The 21424-nt window shown below is 65.0% G+C and overlaps 2 protein-coding genes across 3 annotated transcripts; both read right to left on the bottom strand.

Moving 5' to 3' along the window:
- Positions 1 to 39: 39 nt before the first annotated feature.
- TPST2 (tyrosylprotein sulfotransferase 2) lies at positions 40 to 15602 on the bottom strand. Of its 2 annotated transcripts, XM_080559043.1 has the most exons (8): positions 15529 to 15602; positions 8940 to 9012; positions 8512 to 8811; positions 5111 to 6029; positions 3524 to 3722; positions 2141 to 2191; positions 1032 to 1080; positions 40 to 269 (listed from the first exon to the last, which is right to left on the bottom strand). In XM_080559043.1, the coding sequence occupies exons 4-7, from the start codon at positions 5944 to 5946 to the stop codon at positions 1051 to 1053; spliced, it is 1116 nt and encodes a 371-aa protein (XP_080415169.1). In that variant the 5' UTR covers positions 5947 to 6029; positions 8512 to 8811; positions 8940 to 9012; positions 15529 to 15602; the 3' UTR covers positions 40 to 269; positions 1032 to 1050. The 2 variants fall into 2 exon arrangements, with proteins under 2 accessions (XP_080415169.1, XP_080415170.1); XM_080559044.1 differs by lacking the exons at positions 8512 to 8811; positions 8940 to 9012; positions 15529 to 15602 and adding an exon at positions 6798 to 7403.
- Positions 15603 to 15799: 197 nt separating this feature from the next.
- Positions 15800 to 21417, bottom strand: CRYBB1 (crystallin beta B1). Its single transcript, XM_080559048.1, has 5 exons — positions 18312 to 21417; positions 17463 to 17581; positions 16961 to 17093; positions 16695 to 16837; positions 15800 to 16305 (listed from the first exon to the last, which is right to left on the bottom strand). The coding sequence occupies exons 1-5, from the start codon at positions 18438 to 18440 to the stop codon at positions 16122 to 16124; spliced, it is 708 nt and encodes a 235-aa protein (XP_080415174.1). The 5' UTR covers positions 18441 to 21417; the 3' UTR covers positions 15800 to 16121.
- Positions 21418 to 21424: the final 7 nt, after the last annotated feature.

The following is a 21424-nucleotide window of genomic DNA, read 5'->3' as shown; positions in this document are numbered from 1 at the left end:
ATTACCAATTAACTCAGCCACAGCCCGCACACGGCCGCGTGTAGTAACACCGCATATATTAATGGACTCTTAAATACAGTCTGTACACGGCGGGGGCCGTTACGGCCCGCCCCTGCCGGGCCCGGGGCTGCGACCCCACGGCGGGGCCGGTACCGGCACCGGGCCCGGGGAGCCCCGGCTGGGGCTGGGGGCACACCCGGCCGGTCCTGTCCGCGCCCAGCCGGCCTCCGAGCCTCCAGCCACGGCCTCCTGGCGCTGTCCGCAGCGGCCTGCAAGAGAGAAAGGGAGCGGGCGTCAGGGAGCGGCCCCGAGGCACCGGGCGTGAGGCACCGGGGGTCAGGGAGCGGCCCCGAGGCGCCCCCAGCACGGCCCTCACACCGCCGGGGCCCCGAGCCGCCCCCACGCAGCAGCCCCCCCAGGCACACCGAGCTCCGGCTCAGGGCACGCCTCTGTTCCCACCCAATGCTCCTGCCTTTATTTTTATTTTTTATTTTTAGCCCAGATACTGCTTTGAAATGGGAATCCCTAAGTGTTCGATTCCGGCGAGAGAAACGGCCTTTATGTCTTAGCGCGGAGGCTGCCTGACAAGAGACGGAGGCACCCAACGCGCTGCACGGACGGCCGCTCTCGAAGTCGAGGGCAGCAGTCCGGGTTTGCCAAGCTGACAGCAGCCGGGCCGGCTTCCTCCTCCCTCTTCGTGGCGGCTCAGCACAGCCACCCCTTCCCACCGCCCCGCTCCGTGTTCCCCACAGGGGTGCTCGGTAATAACGCTCCCAAGCGGGTGACTTCAATTTTTGCCGAAGTAAGCCTCTTTCAGGGCTCAGGGGGAAAAAAAAAGTTCTGGCAAATCACCTCACGTAACAGCATTGCTCCGAAAACTTAAAGCAACTGTGAAAGAGATCATTGGCATGGTGAGCGTGCCTGGAGCAGCCTGGCTAATCCACAGGCGCAAGAAATTATACGAGCAAAATGCTATCCCTGGAGCAATGCAGGCGATTTGCACAGTCCCAAATTAAACTACAAGGTCTTACCTGGAAATCGTTAATTTTATTAGTGAGAAGATGATGTGTTCTGCATCACCTAGAACAACCAAAAAACAGAAGGATCAGTTTAAAGCCACCGTCTGCAATTCAAAGCATTCCCAATGTGCTCCCTGTATCACGAAAGGGAAATGTCCAGGACAAAGCGGTGCCACGGCACGGAACCAGCAGCCACGAGACTCGGCCACGGGCCTGCAGCTTCCCACTTCCCTCCTGTACGTGCACCGCGAGCCACGCGGGGAGGCCACTCAGGAACTGCAAGTGACACCTCCTGCGGTGAATACACGTGCGTGCTTGCTCCCCCAGCAGCCCCGTTTCCTCACTGCAGGGTTTGGCTATGCATGTTTGCACGTGACAGGGGCAATGCAGATCAATCTGCTTGCTTAAGGAGTCCCCGTGCCAAACAGGTCAAACTGGCACCTTTGATCAAAACATCTGTGTAACTCCACACCAATCTACTGCACCTCCTGTGCAGGCAGGCAGTGCCTTCTGGAGAGTCAAGAAGTCTATTTTGTTTTTAAGTCTTTATATGTGATGGCTGTTGGGCAGCTCTGCATTGTAAAAGGTGGTCATCAACTGTTCTCAAACACCGCTCTGCAGGGAGGGAGCCATGCAGCGCATGTTTGACACTGAAATACAATCACACAGATACAGGAACCAGAAGGCCTATCTGTATCCTGAAATCAGATAAGCAATCCTTCCCTAAACATGGCAAGACCCAGGACAACAAAAAACTTTGAGTTTCAGAACAGAGGCAAGGTGGAAGTGTCTTAAAGTAAGAGAATGAAGAACTCGAGTCTGAGGAGTGAACGCAGAGCTCTACAGCAATCACCCACAAGCAAGAGCAGAACAGAAAGAGCTGACGGGGTGAACAAGCAGGCTGTGAGCAGCACAGAACACCACTAGGATTTGTCGTGACCAAGACAGGATGTCAAAATAAAAGCGGGGAGGGTGGAGCGGTGCACAGCAGGAAGGACAGAACAACAGAGCGGCGCCGGGAGCGCTTCCCCAGCTGGGCTGCCCAGCCCGCAAACGCCCGTAAGAGGGAGCAAGGGACCAGGCACCCAGGGCAAAGTGCTCAGATGTGACATGGGACGTACCTGCAGGTGACCTTTCAAGTTGGCTGGCGTTTTATATTCCCCTTTTAAAACCTATGGAAAAGAAAAAATTACTGACCGCTTCTTGGATAGCGACCGTACGAACATCTGCAGGTGCACCCTGCAAACTGCGGCGTGTGGCCTGGTACACGCGAGCCAGCAGAAACCTCGGGGGCATTGTGCCGCCTCGTGCTGGTGCCGTACCGGGGCAACGGCAGGAGGCTTGCTCCCGAGGGACTGAAGGCAGAGGCAGGGAAGAGCCCCCCGCTACAGGGAACTGGCACAAGCAGGTCGTCTTGTTCGCCCCTCAGCCTTGGGAGAGGGTTTCATCTTTACCATCATGCCAGCTCTCCAAACACATCCCAAGAAGTACCGAAAGGCCCAAGTCAGAGACCCGCAGTCCCTAGCTCTGCCCAGTGCGGATGTTCACTCAAATCATCTGTGTCCTCCAATAGCTCTCAGCAAGCACAGAGAGCAAGGAGGAACTGCGAGAGCCCAGAGCACTCCGAGCACAGACCGGCTCCAGGGAAGCTCTTCTGGGCTGCCGGGTTTGTGCTGCTGCTCTCCTGCCTGCCCGCAGACCTGCCTGCAGTACAACAGGCACAGGCACCCCCGCAACAGGAACAGGCACCCCCGCAACAGGAACAGGCACCCCCCACTCCCATCAATGTGACGAGGGACACCTCGTCACGGGGACTGCACACAGGGCTGGGGGCTGCAGAATCCAACCCCAGTCCGGGTAGGACCGGTCCACCCCAAAGTGTGAGAAATTCCCTCTCTAGTAACTGCTGTCTACGGCTCAGCAGCTTCTTCCTCCCCGTTCTGATCCAGACACATGAGTCAATATTCTAAAAAAAGTTCTTCTGGTTTTGCCCAAAGACATTACGAGCCTCCGGTCACTTTCCCCGTGGGACTGCGGGAGCGGCTGGCGAGCTCCAGGCAGACACAGCACAGCCCGAGCCTTCTCGTGGGGCCAGACTGGAGTGTGTGGTGCCAACACCCCCACATCCCGATTAACGTCGCCGTGCACCACTAACCCCCACGGCTGGGTTCAAGACCGGGGCTGGATCAGGGAGGGACAGGCCAGTATCTGCCACAACAGAGAAACGAACCCCACCACAAGATCACAGGGAGCGCAGTCGCTCCGAGCCACGCCAGGCTCCGCGTAGCGCACGTAACTCCGCAAATCTCCTCGGTGTAACTGCACAGAGATCGCTCCGGCTCCCGCAAAGAGCAGAGCTTTTGTGTCTCCACTCTCTTTTTGACTCGCTTCAGGAGCCCGTGCAGCTGCAGGCGGCTGTGTGGGTGCAGAGCTCCGCCGTCCAACGCCAACACCCCTTCCCGTCAGCGCCTGGCCGCGCTCCAGGCGGCGGCAGCGACACTCACTCTGTGCGTGTTGTTGACGACCAGCGGGTCCGGGTGGCCATAGTGGGGCGGATTGGCGTACGGGTCGTAGCCCAGCCTGGCAAGCATGGGAGCTATGTGGGCCATGTCCTGCAGCACATCCCCCGGGATGTGCCCGATCCATTTCGATAACGCCTCCATGTTCACCGGCTTGATAACCTGGTCTGTTGATCTTTCTATCCTGGAAGGAAATAAAGAAAAACGTAAAACAAGGCACTAAAGCTGCTGCCGCTTGGGTTTCGCGGACACGCCGGGCTGACAGAAGGACCTTCAGCTGGGCTAGCTGCCTCCTGAACATTTTGCTTTCGGTGCCCAAGACAAGTGTGCGGCTCAAATGCTGTCCTGCACCTGCTGTGAGCGCGGGCAGAGCCCCCACAGGCACAGTGGTGCTGCTCTGGGGGCAGCCGAGGTGCCTGCAGCCCTGGGGCTCGGGTCCCTGCGTGAGCTCCCGCCTGCCTCCTCGCCAGCTGCCGCTCCGGCCAAACCCCACGAGCACCGCGGCTCCACAGGAGCCACTCGCCCTGCGATCGAACCCGGCCACTGCACCCAGCAGGAGCAGCTCTGACGAGCAAAGCCAGCCACGGAGCCCTGCTGCGCTGCGCTGCGCTTGCTGCTCCCCTCCCACCCCGCGTGGGGAGGACGCCCAGCCCAGGGCTGGCTCGGCTGCAGCCCAGGGAAACCACACCCAGCCCCGCACGCTGAAACGGGTAAACGTGCACAGCGGCTGCAGCCCGTGAGCCTCGGTGCTGCTACCCGGGCGGTGGGGCACGAGGGACACGCGGGGCCACCCAGCCCTGTCAGCACCAGCGTTTCCACGCCGGCCGCACGCCCCGCGCTGTCCCCGAGGAGAGGAGCGGCCACGTGCCCCGCTGCAGCCCCCCACAGCACTGCTCTGGGCGCATCGCGCTGATGCAGGCGAGGGGAATTTATACAAGGACTGCTTGTGTGGTTCCCATAAACAGCCGATTACGTCTTGCTAAGGCAGGCTTAAGCTTCCCTGAGGAAAGAAAGAGCAATAAAAGACCCGAAGAAGGTGGGTGAAGGCAGGCACCTCCTAGAGCCCGGAGATGGAGAGCCAGCGAGGAGGGACCTGGGTGTGCCTCCGTGGGAGAGGGCATTCGTTTCATTCTGCAACACCGGCACCGACAGAATTACTGCACACCACAGCGTGACTCATCAGCAGCAAAACTGCAATCACGGTAGGAAGATTTGAGGATGGGTGGAGAAAAGGCACGGTAAAGAGCTTGCGTTTCTGAGCAAGCAGTTCTTTTCGAATTAAAGATCGATGTCATTTCTGCACTGTCAAGAAAGATGAATAAAACCGTCACCCGCTCCTACAATCCTCGTCTGGCAGGCTGCTCGCTGGGGCATGACAGACTGCCACCACCAAGTCCTCCTTTACTCAGAAACACAAACCTGCTGCAGTAAAACTGGACGTGCTGCAGCTTCTACCCCAAAAAAGCACACACCGACACAGGGAACGGATCTTTGCCCCCCAGTTTTAGCCCTGACCGGCTTTGTGTAACGAAATGCTCCTCGGGAAGCAGAGACCGGAGCTGAGCCACTCACTTGGAAAGGGACACTCCGCCGGGCTTCCCTATCAGCTCCTCGTGGTGCAGCACGGCATCGCTCCAGGAGATGTCCAGGAACTTCATGATGGCGTGCATGGACTGCTCGGGGTGCAGCACCAGCTGCTCGTAGTAGACGGGCAGGCAGCGGGACCGCCCGATCTCCAGGCACTGGGAGTACATCACCTCGATCGCTTTGTTCCACTTGGTCAGGCAGTCCCGGTAGCTGTTCAGGTCAAAGCCCGCGATCGTCACTTTCCGTGTGATCATGGAGTGCACCGAAGCCCGGCCGTCTCGAACCATCAGGAGGAACTTGGAATTGGGAAACAGCCTGGACAGGTAGACGGAGGACTTCAGCGTGAAGGGGTCCTTGTTACACAAATACCTGGCCGGCTCGCCGTGCTTGGCGATCACCTCCAGTATAAAGGCCTGCATGGCGGCGTCCAGGACCTGGTCCGTCACCCCCGCCTCGTCCAGGCGCATCTTCTCTCGGCCCGACTTGGACCAGGCCTGCCGCATCGCCAGCACGCGGGGGATGATGCGGGTCTCCTCCCCGCAGCGCACCTCGGGGTGGGCGTCGAGCATGGCCCTCATCAGCGTCGTGCCGCTGCGGGGGACGCCGCCGATGAATATCAGGGGCATCTCCTTGCTGTAGCGGTACTCGACGTGGTTGGAGTCCATCATGATCAGCTCCTCGTTCTCCGGCCTCATCAGCCGGTGCCTCCTCTTGTTCAGGACCTGCTGGCACTCCAGGACCTGCTGGCCAAGGTGCAGAGTCACCATCAGGGCGACCACCGAGCCCACCGCCAGCAGCACCCGCCTCATGGTCACCCGCATCCTGCTGTGCTCTACATGGGCTGGAGACCAACAGGCGACCACGCTTCAGCTTTCGGCTAGCGAGCGTCCAACCCGGCGGGCACCTGCAAGAGAAAGACAGCGCCTCCGGTGAGCGGGGCCGGCACTCGGCCACGGCGGCACCTCCGCGCCCAGCCTGGCTCCTCGGGACGCCCGCGCCGCCCCCGGGCTTTCATCAGCTCTTCCCTATCAGCACTTTTCAGGCTAGGTGTCTTCTCCCCAGCACGTAATTAAAGCGTGCCTGAGAGCACGCCCAAAGAGATTACTCCCGACTGTTTCTGTACCCAGGATCTCAGGTTTGTGGCTGGAGCAAAGCTCCACGGACGTTTTGGAGAGGGGGGACCACCACTCACCCCGTCAGCTCTTACAGAACCGTTTCCTTAAGGCACCGACCGGCTTTGCCTTCATCCGGTTACTCCTTTGCATCGAGCGTGTATTAGGTTAGGAGAAAAATCTCCGGCTTTACTTCCACCAGCAGGGTAAGACACCTTTAAAGAGCCTGCTCCACCCCAGACGAACCCCGATGCTCCCACCCTTCTCCTTCCTTCCAGCACGGGTTCCCTGCACCCAGCGCACCACCTTCCTCTCACTCCCGCCAGCCACCTGCTTCCTTCCCACAATGTCTGTAGTTTTACGTGTGCTGCCATAGGGGAGGGAGAAGGCTGAAATAAAGAGAAAACCAAAAGCATCTCATGCAAATTTGAAGCGCCTGACTCAGAAGAAGCAATTACCCATAAGAACGAAACGAGTTGAGAAATTAAACCAATTTCAGGGGTGACGCGTCGGTAACAGCAGCGTGAGGTCTGTGCTCCACACCTGCACCCCAGGCTGACCTTACGCTGACGTCCTTGGAGCCCTCCCGTGGTCCCAGGCCAGGTGCCTGCTCCGCGGGACGCTCCGGCAGCAGGCTGCCCGTCCCCGCGCCGCTGCCCGCGGCGGCTCCCGGGAGAACCGGCACCGTCCCACGCCCGCCCCCTTCTCCCTCCCTCTGCGAGCGCGGGTTTTGCAATCCTCCCGGGGTCACGCAGGGATTTCGAGTCCTTTGTGATCACGCGGCCGGGGCGGGAGCTGAGGCGAGCGGAAGGAACGGGACGTCCACGCGCTTTAGTTCGCCGACAAGCGAAAGAGCTGCCTCGGAAAAGCGGCCTCCCCTCTCCGCTCCTCATGGATGGCGCCTGTCCTGGTGGCACGGCGCCTGTCCCCATGGCACGGCGCCTGGTGGCAGGGTGCCTGGTGGCACAGCGCCTGTCCCGGTGGCACAGCGCCTGCCCCGCAGCCTCGCGCCCCATCCAGCCCCTGCCCGCTGCACCCGGCTGCTCCCGCCCGCCCGCGGCCCCGCGCACCACCGGGGGCAGACCCAGTGAGGCAGTGCCCGCCTGCCCGGCCAGGTAGGCTCCTTCCCACCCCGACAGCAGAGCGATGCCACCCTGGGACCACCCGTGCGGCCGTGTCACTGCCTGCGCTGACTGCTCCGTTACCGTACCAAGGGTCAGCAGCGCCAGCTGCGTGCCCGCGCTCGGCGTAAAAGTCAAAAAGCCGAAGGCGGGTGCGCCTGGTCAGGCCACAAGTCGCAGGGAACAACAAACAGCTCCCTGGCATCTTGTCAGCACCAGGCGCAGCCAGAGCCAGTGAACAGACAAGCCCGGTCTGCTCCACCCTGCTATCTCGATCTGCTTCAGCCATGTAAATGTATTCAAATGTTCACCCTAAAAATAATTGCTGAAGGCCACAAGACCCATTGCAATGCATTGCAGTCGGAGCGCTCGGGATCTAAGGCCAGCTGGAATAATTAGGGCTGTGCAGACCAAGACAGGCTAATTAGCAGGAAAAATCAGCGGTGTAAAAGGAGGCTGGGAGCACAGAAGTGCTCTGTTCTTTGCAATAACGGCTTACAGGGAGCATTTCCCACCGCGATGCTCCCTGGCACAAAGGAATTCTCTCATTTTGCCGGGCGGAGGGGAAGGCTGGCTGCGAGCCCGCCCGCGCCGTCCCTCGGCTCCAGGGAACCCGTGTGGGGGCTCGACCCGCCTGCCGTGGGGGCTCACGGCCCCCCCAGAGCCCACCCCACAGCGGCACGGCTGCCGCGGGCAGGGGAAAATGCCGAAACGCGGGGGCTGATGGCCACGGGCAGGGGCATGGCTCCTCCGTTCCCTGCTGTGAGCTGGACCCCCCCTGCTGCAGCACACCGCTGCCCCCCCCAGCAAAAACCCCGCTCTGCCTCCCGCGGGGCGCCGTGGGGCCGAAAGGGCTGAAGCACGCTGAACGTCTCGGGGGGACTGATTACCCCGTACCTGGGCCAGCGGAGCCAACAGCGGTGAGCGCTCCGCAGCATTCTGCCAGGCGACGGCAAACAGCTCCAGCTTATTTCTGATTCTTGAGCGTAACCCTCCCGTCAGAATTTCCCCAAATTTACGGGGTTTATCAGCCTCTGAGAAAGCGGGGTCGGATAGCGCCCTGCACAGCAGACGCCGTGCTGCGGAACAGCCTGGCCCAAGCGGGCAGCACGGCCGGCTGGTCAGAGGCACCTCCGGGCCCCCAGGTACCTACCTGCCCCGGAGCCCTCCCCTCCAGCAGCAGGCAGGGGGCTCTCGGCCTCCCCTCCCGCACAGCGCCGCGGGGACAGCAGGGAGGGAGCAGCGGGGACGGGACACGGCTGCGACCAGCTGCAGGCAGCGCAAGGCTCGTGCAGGAAGCCAGGAGTGAGGGAAGATGCGGGCTGGCGGGGAAGCGGCAGTAAAGCAGCGACCAACAAGGACACCAGAGGCCCTGCAGGCAAAGCGCCTTCCATATTTTGCACGCTGCTAAGACATCCATATCAATCAGGCTTAAAGCGTTCCTCGTAAGCTACTGAAAGCAATAAAATATTAACGGAGCATCAGTGAAGGTGCGGGCAGACGTATGAAATATTCATCAGTCCACTGCTGGGACCACAGGGGAATCAGCCGCTCTGGCAAGAGCTCTCCATGCAGGCTTACCTCCTCCCCGTGTGTTCATCTTGCTGCTAGCCGAGTGTCACGCCGACACACACCCAGGTGGCCGCAGAAATACCTGATGGGGAAGAAAAAGCACAGGGTGGATTTGTTTGTTGCTCACAGATAGGTACGAGCGTGGCTACAGGCACTGCTCTTCCTCCTTGGCACTGTCCCCGCCGCACGCACGCCTCCTGCCCAAAAGCTCCCCCCAGGCCCCGGGAGAGGCGGCCCCTGGGGACACCTCTGGCCAGCACCCGGAGCAGGGCCGGGGTGCGGGCGGCTCGGCAGCCCTCATCCTGCCCAGCTGCCTTTTGGCACTGGCAGAGCTGGGGCAGCACAAGGAGAAGAGGGGCGGCAGGACGGTGGCTGCTCTGCACAGGAAGCCGAGTGCCCTGGAAGGGAGAAGCCCCAGAGGAGCAGAAGCAGCTGCAGTATCTAAAAGCAGGGGGCCAGCCGTCCGAACGTGGCACGGTTCCACCGCACACAAGTGACCGGAGCAGCGCAGCCTGTCCCAGAGGAAGCAGCTTCGGACTCGCTCACCGCAGGCCTTGTTACAAACGCTGGAATCAGACAAAAGCCAGAATGCTGTCAGAGCTCCCGAAGCGGCAACAGCAAAGGGAGCCCAGAGGACACCTCGCGTCCAGGCCCTGAAACTCGAAGCTCGCAGCTCCCAGCAAGGCCGCGGGGATGCAAAGCTCAAGACCAGAGCAACGCCGCGGAGCTGCGTGAAGCTGATATCCCCCCGGTGCCAGTTCCAGGGCGAGAGCCGGCCCCAGCACCGCCCTGGCGCTCCCGGCTGCCCGACGCAGCTCCAGCTCCTGGCGGCTGCAGGACCGAACCCGCCAGGCGCCCCCGAGGACACGGCACTGCTCGTGCCCGTCCACGGAGCACGGCGCAGCCCCGCGGCCCTCCTGCACTCAGCTCCCCTCCGTGTGACGCTGTCCCAGCCCTGGAGGATGTTCGTGAGAACATCTGAAGCGCAGCCACTGATTGTTATTCCAGCTACCCAAGAGTCTCCTCCTCTCCTGCCCAGCTGGACGTCACCGGCCCCTCTGCCTTAGCACTAATTAGGAACGAGAGGGAAACTCCACCCGGCGGGGACGTCGCAGCGGGGCAGAGCTCAGCTGCAGCACATGCATCGCCCTCCTTCCCCACAGGGCCTCCTCCACCGACCGCGGGTTTCCAGGTCTGGACGAGGCTGCAGGTCTGCGCGGCAGCAGCCGCATCCCCGGGCGCGCCCCTGCAGCACCGCGAGCTCTGCAGCACCGCGAGCTGTCTGGTGCACCCGGCGGCAGCGGTTTAACAGCCGCCCCGCTCCGGAAACCCCTCCGGCTCTTGCCCTCGCACACACGCAGACACACGCTTGCAGACTTCCTTCCTGCGCCTCCCGCCGCAGAGCGGGGCCGTGCAGCGTGCCATCGCGCAGCCGGGGGCCTGCAGCGCCCCTACACCACCCCTACACCCTCCTGAGAAGGGGGCGAGTGCCAGCGGGGTCCCGCGGCAGGCAGAGGCAGGGGCGCACGGCCCCGAGGGGACCCGCTGGCTGCAGGGCACGACAGCAGCCGCTTGTGGTGCTGAAGGCACGGCCGGTGGGGAGGGCGCCACGCCGCAGCCCCGCGCCGCTGTCTGCTCACCGCAACGCAAAAAGCACGGCTCGCCCGCGCTGCCCATCGCCGGGCCCTGTGCCGCGGGGCCGTGCCGTGCCTGGGGACGCCTCTGTGCCGACACACGACAAGCTCACCGTACACGGGCAGGCAGAGCTCACAAACAAACAGCGCTGGAGCGGGACAGGCAGCCCCGCACACCGGCTCGCCCGGGGACGGCCACGTTCCAAGCGCAGACGATCCGCAGCGAAGCGGTGCTGCGGGTACATTTTTCAAAGCAGTGATGTGTTACGAACAAGCAACCAAAACAGTTCCTGCAAGAAGCCTAATGTGATCAAAAAATGCATTTTCTTTTAAGTCATTCCCAGAAACGGTTGCTGTTCTCTGCAGCTCCCCCAAAAGCCATAGGTGGGGCATGGAAAAATTTAGCTCAAATCCTTGGTGCTTAATAAAGGATGAGGAACTGCGAGCGTCCTCGTGGTGGAACAGCAGCAGCAGCAGCTGTGGTCAGCAAAAACACACTAATGCGTCTAACTGGCATCTTTGCAAATCAGCAAAACTTAATTACTTAATTGATAGCCTTCAATTAATTCACGCGCTGTGTGCAGCGCAGGAACACACCCGGCCTGCCGGGAGGCGGCCTCGGCTGGTGCACCCCGGGCCCGCGGCACAGCGGGGCCAGGCGGTGGGAGAAGGGCTTGGACGTGCGTGAGGTTATGCTGCTGAAGGGTACCAACAGTGTTCAAATTGGGAAAAAAAAAAAAAAAAAGAAAAAAAAAGAGTTGCTTTTAAGCAACCACGTGACGAGAGCAGCAACACCGAGAGCAGGGCGTTTTCGCTTACTAAGGCTAAGGAGGTGCTGAAGGCCACAAACCCAGGAGCATCTACAGGAACCAGAAGCCAACCCCACTAAAAATATATGGATTTTAGACCACTTTGGGGTTACGGGTCCCTTTGAAAATCCCCAGATAGAACAAAGAGCACTGTGGCTTGCATTTGCAGCACCACAATCCCGGGCACAGCGGCAAGAGCAGCACGAGGTCGGAGCTCAGGCATGCCCTGCGGCTCCCCCGCCTGCACACCAAGCCGCCCGGGCAGCCCCATGGGTCCCACCCAGCCTCCTCTCCAAGGAGCATTTACCTCCCAAACCACAGAGCCCCCCGCACGGAGGCACGGGGGGATCTCTTCGCGCCGCTGAGTACCCAGGAGGCGAGCCCAGGCCCAGCCGATGCAGGAGGGCAGAGGCAGCGCCCCGGCTCGGCGCCGGCCTCCCTCGCTCAGCGGCGCCCGGCAGGTGCCAGGCGAGGCACGGACGCGGTTTGTTTGCTGCCTCGAGGCTGTCACCGCCAGGGAAACCTTTCATTTTCCTGCTCAGTGCTAAAACGTTCCCGAAGTAATAAAAATCCCACCAGTTCTCGGTATCTTCACTCCGTTTGCCTCCCGTTCCAAGCACGGCAATGGCATTTTGTCGTTCTCTGAAGGAAACCGCAGGATCCACCTCTGCCAGCCCCTCCGAGAGGCAAAACCCGACCAGCCCCGCTCTCCAGCTGCCTTATTAATTATGAAGTGCCTAAAATGAAAGCTGCCTGCAAAAGGCAGCGCTGGAAGCGTCAGCCCTGGTGACCTGGAGCAAGCTTCCACACCCCAACAGGGCTCGGGCGGGCTCTGCCGCCGTCCCAGCCCCTCGGGAAAAGGGAGGACAAAAGCCCAAAACGTGCTGCGGTGGCGATGGGGACCGGAGAGCCGCCTGCTCACCGCCAGGGCCCGCAGCCGGTGGGGAAGCAAAGCCCGGCGTGCTGCTCCCAAGGAGCTCCCCCGAACGAGGAGGGCAGCGGGGCCGGGAGCAGGGCTCGTGGGGAGGACCCACGCCGCGAGGAGACCCGCTGGCCCACCGGCCCTGCGGCAACGCGGCCCCGGTGCACCCCCGGCCCCAGCGCCCCTTGGCGTGCCTGGGGCTGCCCTCGTTCTTCCTGGAGACAGCAGATTTCTGGCTAGCGATGGGGAAGTGGCTCTTACCACATCTCATTTCACAACGCTCACTGCTTCGGAGACTCTTGCAGCGAGGACAGCTCTCCTGCCCAGCACTGTGCGCCAGGGCCGGCAAGCAGGAGCCCCGCGCAGGACCCCCGCCGCGGTGACGGATGTGGCCACCGGGCAAGGCGCAGCCCTCGGCCCTCGCTGGGGAGCATCCGCGGTGCACGAAACCAGGCCGGCAGCTGTGAGCTTCAGAGGGACGTTTCTGACGTTTAATCAATTCACAGCTCACATTCACAGCTCCTCCTTGCCCACGACTGTAATTACATTGCGGTAATTCCCTCGGGGGACAAAGCCAAAGCCCCGCGGGCACCCCAGAGGACCGGCACTGAGAGCTCACGGACCGGCACCGGCTGCTCCTGCCTCTCCCCCGCCCTCGCCCCTGGAGCCGCCGACAGGAGCAGGAGCAGGGCCCGGGGCAGCGCAGTGTGCGTGCAGGCTCTTATTCCTCCCGAGCTGCATCCTGATGGGCTGCGCAAGTGAAACCGAGAGCGCCGCAGGTTTTCCTGCAGCGAGCTGCAGAGGGACCGGCGAGGGGAGCGCCGTGGCTGCCGAGGGCAGGGGTGTGCACGTTAATGCACCAGCCCCGCTGCAAACCCAGCTCCGCACTCCCAGAACTGAACAACACATTCCCCACAAGTGTGGGTGGTCAGAGCCTGCCATGCAACAGGGAGAAAAAGAAATCAAAGGAACTGCTAGAAAAAATACCGAGCGTCTTCAAAAAAATATTTTCCAAGTCCCCATGCCAAACCGTCAGTCTTAATGAGCTCCATTCCTGCACGCACAAAGATCAGGATCTGCAAAGTAAAGGTTGTTTCTACAAGAGAAACCCCAAAACCTCAAATTTGCTTAAGAAACAAAATCAAAATATTTTATTTCCCTATGAAGCAACACTGGCCATCCCCAGCCCCGAAGGCACCGAAGGAGGAAGGCGCGGGCAGGGGGCATCAGCTGCAGCCTGGCCCCGACCCCAGCCCCGTGCGGGTGCGCAGCCCCCCTCGGACGGGCGCAGCGCCCCAGTGCTGCCTGGTGGCTCGTGCAGCGCCCAGAGCCCGGGCAACAATTTCCTCCCAAGCCACGGCCCAGGAGGAGCTCGTCTCGTGGCACCGTGGATGGATGGAAATGGAAAGGGGCCCTTGTGAGATGGCTGCCCCGTGCTCGCCGTGGCTGCCCTGCAGGACAAACCACCCCACCTGGAGCCTCAGGGCTCTGAGCCTGACCTCGGCTGTCACTTACGCGTGCAGACGAACTGAACCACGGCGATGGGCTCGGGGCGTCCTCAGCGTGCTGCGCCAGCAGTGCCTGCAGCCTGCGCACGGCCACTGCCGGCACCGCCACCGACGCCAGAGCTGTGCCCCGGCACCGAGCAGGAGCAGGGCAAAACCCAGCGCCTGCCCCACGCAGCTCACGGACGCAGCCCCCCGGTCCAAAGCGAAGGGCTGGCGGCTGCCGCAGGGCAAGCGCCCGGGCGCTGGGTGAGAAGCAGCCCTTCCCCAGCCCCGAGGCCGCCCGTCGAGCAACCCGCTGCCGCTGCTGCCGGAGCTCCTCGTGGCCAGGTCCTGCACGGCGGGTGGGAAGGCCGGGTGGGTGCCCCGCAGGCGGGCTGCGCCGCAGCCAGAGGGAGATAAGGCACGGGGGGGACAGGGCAGCAAAGCCGCTCCCGCAGGCCCTGCCCGCTCGCTGCCTGCACTCGCAGGGCTGTGAGATTTGAAGCACCGCAGCTCTCCTAAGGCAGGAAGGAGGCCGAGGCTTCCTAAAAGCATCACAGATTCGTCAGAAGACATCAGCGCAGCGCCAAGCAAAACCACCTGCTGGGGGTTTGCCTCCCTTCTCCAGAAACGTCCCTGACAGGCACCGCGCTTCGCAGAGCTCCCGCGATCCCACCCACCCCTACAGCCTCGGCACATCTGCAACGTGAGCTGCCTGTGGGACCAGCTGCTTCAGACGGCAGCGGGAGTCACTAACGGGGCTTTTGAGACCTGCAGGCAGAGAGCAGCAGCCCCGCGGCCCTGCCGGGGGGGGCACGCGGCGACTGCGCCCACAGACCCCGCGGCAGCTCCCGCCGCCGCGCGCAGCCCCGAGCCGTCCCCGGGTGCACGTCGGGGCGTCCCCAGCTCACCGCTAGCCCCCGGTGCTGAGCGGCTCTGCAGGCAGCACGGCACCCACCCCGGCCGGAGCAGCGGGGAGGGACGGGGCAGAGGCACACGGCCAGCACGGTGCGGGCGGCAGCGACGCCCGGGCCCGGCTCTCTCCGGGACGCGGCAGCAGGGAGCGCGGCGGGCCCGGGGCACGGCGCCGGCACCGGCACCGCGCCTCGGCCGACGTGCCGCAGAACCCCAGGGCCCGGGGGCTTGCTCGGGCGGCCGAGCCCTGGGGCGGGCGGGTGCCGTGCTGCGGTGCTCGGGGGCGCCGCTCCCGCAGCACCCCGCAGCCGAGGGGGGAGCTCCGCGCTCCGGAGCAGCCCGCCGGGGTCCCGGGAGCGCCCGAGTCCCCGCGGCAGCGGCAGCGGCACCCGCCGGCCCCCTCCCCGACCCCCGCCTCCCGCCGGCTCGCCCCCAGATGGGGCAGCGGCCGCAGCGGGGTCCGGCCCGGCCCGGCCCCGGGGCCGTTCGCCTCCCCGAGCCGGGGGCGGGCTGCGGGGGCCGGCTCGGTGCCGCCCGGCGCCTCCGCTCCCCGCTGGGCACCGCGCGGGGCCGGGCTGCGGGCAGGGGGCGGCCCCGCGGCGCCGCTGGGGGCACGGCCGAGCCGGTGCCGGCGTCCGCCCCGATCCCCGCGGAGCTCCCGGAGCGGCGGCGGCGGCGGCGGCGGATCGGGGCAGCCCCGGCACGCCCGTCCCGCACCCGGGCACGGAAGCCGAGCACCGGGCACCGGGGGAGCCGAGCGCCCCGCACCGCGCTCCGGGCGCCGGCAGCGCCCCGCCCCCCGCAGCCCCGCGCCCCCCCCCCCGCACTCACCGCTCCCGGTGCCGGTGCCGGTGCCGCCGGCGGCGCGGAGCGGCGGGGACGCGGCGACGTCATGCGCACGAGGGGCCGGGATCCCCGCGCCGCCCCGCTGCGCATGCGTCCTGCGGCGGGGGGGGCGCGGGAACGGGGGGCGCGGGAACGGGCACGGGGACGGGGACGGGGAGGGGGTGGGCACGGGGACGGGGACGGGTTTGGGTACGGGTACCGGTACCGGCACCGGCTGCCGGCCCGGCCCCGCCGCCCGCCCTCCCCGTGCACGCCCGTGCCGTGCCCGTGCTCCCCGGGGGGCGCTTGTGCCCCGCGTGTGTGTGCGTGTGCAAACGCCGTGCACAAATGTCCACGCGTGTGCGGGGCGGGGGGTGCAGGCAGCACCCAGCACCCGCCACGCGGCAGGCAGCACCCTGCAGGCAGCACCCAGCACCCAGCACCCTGCATGCAGCACCCATCGCGCAGCACCCGGCACCCTGCTTGCAGCACCCATCGCGCAGCACCCAGCACCACCTGCACCGTCTCACTCTTTATTGCTCCCGGGCCAGGCGCCGCTCAGCACCGCGCGGGGCCGGGGCCGCCCGTTTTGGGGGCGCTCAGTCGGAGGAGGGGGCGTCGGGGCCGGGGCAGGCGCCCCTCTGCTCCCACTGCATGTCCCTGACGCGGCGGATGGACTGCAGCTGCGGCTGGAAGGCGCGCCACTCGTTCCAGTGCCTGAAGTCCCCGCTCTCAAAGAGGTACTGGTAGCCTCGGTACCCTGGGTACTGGTACCCGACCCAGCTGCGGGGAGAGAGCACGGGTGTGAGCGGGGCCGCTGGGCGCTGCCGGCCCCCCGCTCGGTGCCAGACCCCGGCCACGAGCTGTGAACCCGCCGGCGAACATCCCCACCGTGACGCCCTGCCCAGGGTCCCCACCGCCCGGCTGTGCCCTGCTGCCTGCGGGACACCTCCTGCACCCGGGGGCTCCGTGCGGGGCTGGCACGGGGGCGAGGCGGGCAGCGGCCCCCTCCCAGGCCTCTCCCCAGCCGCGGGCAGCAGGAGCACAGCTGGCAGGCTCGGGGGCAGCACGCGGAGCCCCCCGCACCCGGGGATGGGCCGGGAGCAGCGCAGCACCGCCAGCTGCCCAGGGCCCGTGCGGGTGCTGTGCAGCGAGCTGGGGGAGCTGCTTACGTTCCACTGGGCACCTTCACGCTGCCCACGCGGTCGCAGAAGCCGTAAGCCCAGAGGCTGGGCACGTCGTCCTCCTGGATGTCCATCTTGTTGCCCTTGAAGTCGGCAGACTCGTACAGGGAGATTTTGTGGTCCTCAGCCTCCTGGGGAGGACAGCGGGGAGGCGTTGGGCGGCCGGCACTCGCAGCGACGAGGCACCGCGCGGCACGGACCCAGCCCCAGCCCCAGCCCCAGCCGGAGCCGCCTCCTGTTCCCGGGCCACTCACCATCCTGACGGGACGCATGGACATGAAGCAGTCGCTCCGGTAGCTGCTGGACCAGGTGTCCCAGCGAGGGTACTCGCCCTTCTCCAGGACGAACATCTCCCCGCGCATGTTGGCTTGCTCATAGGCCACCCAGCTGGGGAGAGGGGCAGGGCAGCGAGGGGTCAGGCTCCTCTTGTGCTCCACCAGCCTGCGGGGCAGCCGAGCTGGGCTCCCAGCACCCGAAATATCCGTGGGTGCCGGGACCGAGCCCGCCGCCCTGCGCCCACCATTCTCCCAGCCTGTGGGGGGGGCAGGAGCTCACACCCCCCTGGGCACAGCGACCGCTGCTCGGCTCCACAAATGGCCCCGACAGCCACCCCCGCACCCACTGCCCTTGTCACCAGGGCAGGGACAGGCGCTGTGCCCAGCTGCAGGAGATGCCCACGCATCACCCTGCGCCCAGCGCGCCCCTGAGCCTCGGTGTCCCCACGGGCACGGGTCCCCCCGGGGCAGGGCCACTCACGGTCCAGAGCTGACAATGACGCTGCGCACCCGGTCGAAGCCGCAGTCGGCCAGGTTCAGGCACTCGGCGGTGAACTCCATCTGCCTGCCCTGGAAGTTCTCCTGCTCGAAGACAATGATCTGCGGGGCAGAGGGAAGGGCTCGGGCACGGCGCTGCGTGTCCCGGCACGGATCCTGCACGCGTGTCCCGCCGCCTGAGCACGCCGAGGTCCCCCCCCGACTGCCGCTCCCTGCTCTGGGAGCTGCGGCCACGCCGGGTGTCCCCGTGCCGGTGCCCCCGCAGCGGCTGCAGCCGGGCTGGGATGGAGCTGTGGGGCCAGGAGCTGCACCCGCACCGTGCCCCCTGCGCCTGGCACTGTGGAGCTGTCACGGGGCACCCGCACGGCTCGCCCCTCGTCCCCAGCCCCGCCGCAGCTCCCCGGTAGCTGTGTCACCCCGGCCTTTCGGTGCTGTCCCCATCACCCTTACCGCACCGCGGGGCTCCCTGTGCTGGGCTCCCACCCTCCTCGTGGGGCTCCCCGGGGCCACGATGGCCAGGTGGCAGCACCCAGCCCTGAAGCTGGGGTGTGGGGAGAGCAATCCCGAGACCTGCGCTCTCAAACAAGATGTCCTGGCCGAGGGGAACCGCGCGCACCCCCTGCGGCAAACCCACATTGCTCCCGGTGCTGCAGCAGCTCCCCGAGCCCTCTGCCCCGAGAGCTGCTGCCAGGCAGGGCCAGCACCGGCCGTGTTCCTCCTGCTGCTGGCGGAGGCCGAGGGTCCTTCCCCCTTGGCCGCCCAAGCTGTCCTCCTGCCCGCTGCCCCTCACCCCGGGACCGTGTCCCTCCACGCGGGGATGTGCGGGGCTTACCCGGAAAGCTTCTGCGGCGGGCTCCTCGCCCTTGCTGTTGGTGACGGGCGCGGGGTCGGAGGACGGAGCCGGCGCTGGGGCCGCCTTCTCCTTGTCCTCCGCAGCGGCGGTTTTTGTGGTCTCAGACATCGCGGTGGTCAGCTCAGGTCTGGGAGCAGAGAGGCCAGCCGCAGGTTAGTGGGGGCACGGCCGTGGGCCACCCCACCCGGCCCCAGGGACGGTGGCATTGGGGTGGCATTGGGGTGGGGAGGGGCACAGCCGTGGGGCGAGGAGCTGGGGGCTCCCCCAGGCAGGCCGGGCAGAGGCAGCGGGTCCTGCCTGGGCAGCGGGGGGTGGCGGCTCACCGCGCTCCCCTTCTGCGGCCAGAGAGCCCCGAGCAAGGTCTCACTGTGCAGGGGTGCCCTGAGCTCCCTGCTCCCGCCCCCTGCCCTCCCCGGGGCCTGATCCTGCACCGGGGCTGTCCCGCACGGGCGTGCGTGGGGCGGGCAGGGCGCACCCCCCTTTGTGTGTGGACCTCCCGTGGGCACCCCGATGGCAGCACCGTGGGTTAGGGCTATCCAGCAGCTCCCGCAGAGGGTGGCGGGGTGCTGGAGCTCTGAGACGGGCTCGGGGTGCTCCAAGCAGTGGCACAGTGCTGGGCACAGACGAGCCCCTGTGTTTCTCTCTCCCTCCTCGGGACCAGCTGGAGCGAGTGCTGCAGCCCGGGTACTTTGTCCTCTTACCTGGGCAGCTGCTGCTTCTTGTTGGAGTGAGCGGGCTTGTGTTTGGGGGTGCAGCAGGGCCCCCACTTTATAGCCTGGCAAGGGCAGACCCCGGGCGGGCGCACAAAGGAAGTGCGAGCTCATCAGTGTCTGTGCGGCCGCCCAGTCATCACATCCCGCACAGCGCAGCCGAGCTGGAAGCCTCTCCCCGGCCCCGCGCCCAGCTGCTGAACCCAGCACTTTCCTTTGTGCCCGCGGCACAACAGAAGGCCTGACCGTGCCACTTTGCAGCGCATTGGCACCCGCGGACCCGCGCAGGACATATATAGCCCCCGCGCCCAGACCCGCACCGGCACCCGGCTCCAGCACCGCCGCGGCTGGGCATGGTGCAGCAGCCCCGGACCTGGCCCCACAGCTGCCCCGTGCCCACCGCCGGGGGCAGGAGCCCAGCCCGGTACTGGCACCAAGCCGGGCAGAGCCGGGGATTGCTCCCAGCCCCCGCTGTGCGGACCCACGGCTTTTGGCACGGGGAGACCTCAACTCTGGGGGCAGCGCCTGCGGGTTCCCCAGCCTGGCGTTGCATTAACCCTGCCCTGGGTCAGCCCGTCTGCTTTCTCACTTCCCCTCTGAGCACCGCCTATCTTGCTTTAAACTTCCCTCTCTACCGGCCAGCACCTGAGTGCTCTGCCCTGAGGTGCCAGGATGCAAGACTTCAGCGTTTCAAAATCCTTAGAGTTGTTTCTGATTTTTTTCCCCCAGGTGGTTTGCAATCAAAGCCAACACTTTCTGAATATCTCAGTCCATAAAACCAGTGTTCTCCTTTGGGGATGCTACAGCTGGCCGGCCCGTGCCATCCCTGCTTGCCATCCCCACTCGTTAGCGAGTTTTCAGCACATTTAGCACGTGCCGTGCTCGTTTCCTACCGCTCCTACCAGCTGGTACCAAATCCCACGCTGGGTTCCAGTGCAGCGGTGCTGTGTCAGCCCCTAGGAAGGCAGGTGGAGGGGACGCGGGTGCTGGGAGGGTGCTGAGCAGCGGTGCTGGTGGCAGCTCAGCCTGCAGCACCGCCCCTACAGCACCCGGACGGGGGCACCCTGGGGAGCCCCCCTGCCCGGCCGAGCCGCCCCGCGGCTGCTCTCCGCCTGCCAGCCGTGGCCCTGCTCGCCGTTTGAGCCCCTGGCACTTGTTTTCTCCCCATCCCATCAAAGACTCCCGGAGCTCCTGCCGCAGTGTCAGCACCGCTGGGCCAGCCCGCAGCACCGGCAGCAGCAGCGCGCCCGGAGCGGGGCACTAAATGGGTGCAGAGCCCCGCTCAGGGGCTGCCGGCTGACACCCTCTCGTTCCCCCCGGGGGTGAAGCGTTAACTCGCAGCCACGCGGCTCAGCTGCACCACCTGGGACGCTTCCCAAAATACCAAACAAAAAGCATTTATCGATCACTCCTCCTTTCCCTGCAGTTTCATCGACCGCCCCGCCGTTCCTGCGGCTGCACGGCCGGGTGCGTTTGGTGCTCCGTTACTTCCCGGCACTCCCAGGGGGCAGCTTCCTCACCTTCACAGCAGCCAGTTTTCGTGGCCCTTGGCTTTCAATTTGCATTCATTTTCATGTTTGTTAGACGTATTTCTATTTTAAGTTGCGTTTGCTGCCTCTCAGAGCCAGGGTGGGTTTTTTTAACCACTCTGCCTTGCCTGTGGCTCCCGAGTGCTCATCAGCAGCTCCTGCCCACCCTGCAGCTCCCGTTCTGCTGCCTCTGCTTCTCCCTGCCAGCCCCCAGCAGCCTTCGGACGGGGCATTTCGAAGCCTGGAGGGGCTGGGCTCTGCTCTTGGGGCTGCCCCACGCTGCTTCGGCTGTGGGGCTCTTCCCAGGTCCTTGAGCACGGAGGCAGGAGACTGCTGCAGGGATCCCTAAATCTTGACCTGCGCCTTCGGACCCCTTAATGCCCTTGAGAATCTGCCCTTTGCTTTGCCGTGCCCCAGCTCCCTGCTTGCTGTGATGCTTGGTGGCTTGCTTTTTGCTTGACCTGCAAAGAGCTGCCCTGGCCCCTGGGGAGAGCTGCTCTGCCCCAACACGGACAGCGAGCGCCTCCCCACGCGACGGTGTGTCTTGGCCTGCCGCCCCACGCTGCATGCAACAAACCCCCGGTGCTCCCTGCCCGTGGTGCAGAGAGGCAGGGACGCCTCCGGTCGTGGTCCCAGCAGAGCCTCGAGCAGGTGAAGGGCTCCTCTGGGGAGCCGGGCAGGCCCCAGGGCGATGTCCCGGCTCCACAGGTCTGGGGTCACCGGGAGTCGTGGTGCCCCCGCTCACCAGGCTCTGTGCAGCTCTGCCTTTGTTCCACCCGGTCCCTCCTCCCGCCGTGTGCTGAGTTAGGGCTTTCCGTAATGCTCTCCCGGCCTGGCTCCGTCTGGAGCGATT

Source organism: Anser brachyrhynchus (genome assembly GCF_964034855.1).
Source record: "Anser brachyrhynchus genome assembly, chromosome: 17".
NCBI classification, from domain to species: domain Eukaryota; kingdom Metazoa; phylum Chordata; class Aves; order Anseriformes; family Anatidae; genus Anser; species Anser brachyrhynchus.
The sequence above is the reverse complement of the archived record's forward strand: the minus strand, read 5'-3'. Positions and strand labels throughout refer to the sequence as shown.

Coding starts and splice junctions, on each gene's coding strand:
- TPST2 (XM_080559043.1), bottom strand. CDS start 5,946: ATGCGGGTGACCATGAGGCGGGTGCTGCTGGCGGTGGGCTCGGTGGTC. Junction 3,723..5,110: donor GGCGGAGTGTCCCTTTCCAA/GTGAGTGGCTCA, acceptor ATTTCCTTCCAG/GATAGAAAGATCAACAGACC. Junction 1,081..2,140: donor ACTTGAAAGGTCACCTGCAG/GTACGTCCCATG, acceptor TGGTTGTTCTAG/GTGATGCAGAACACATCATC.
- CRYBB1 (XM_080559048.1), bottom strand. CDS start 18,440: ATGTCTGAGACCACAAAAACCGCCGCTGCGGAGGACAAGGAGAAGGCG. Junction 17,582..18,311: donor CCGCCGCAGAAGCTTTCCGG/GTAAGCCCCGCA, acceptor TCTGCCCCGCAG/ATCATTGTCTTCGAGCAGGA. Junction 16,306..16,694: donor GTGAAGGTGCCCAGTGGAAC/GTAAGCAGCTCC, acceptor CTCTCCCCGCAG/CTGGGTCGGGTACCAGTACC.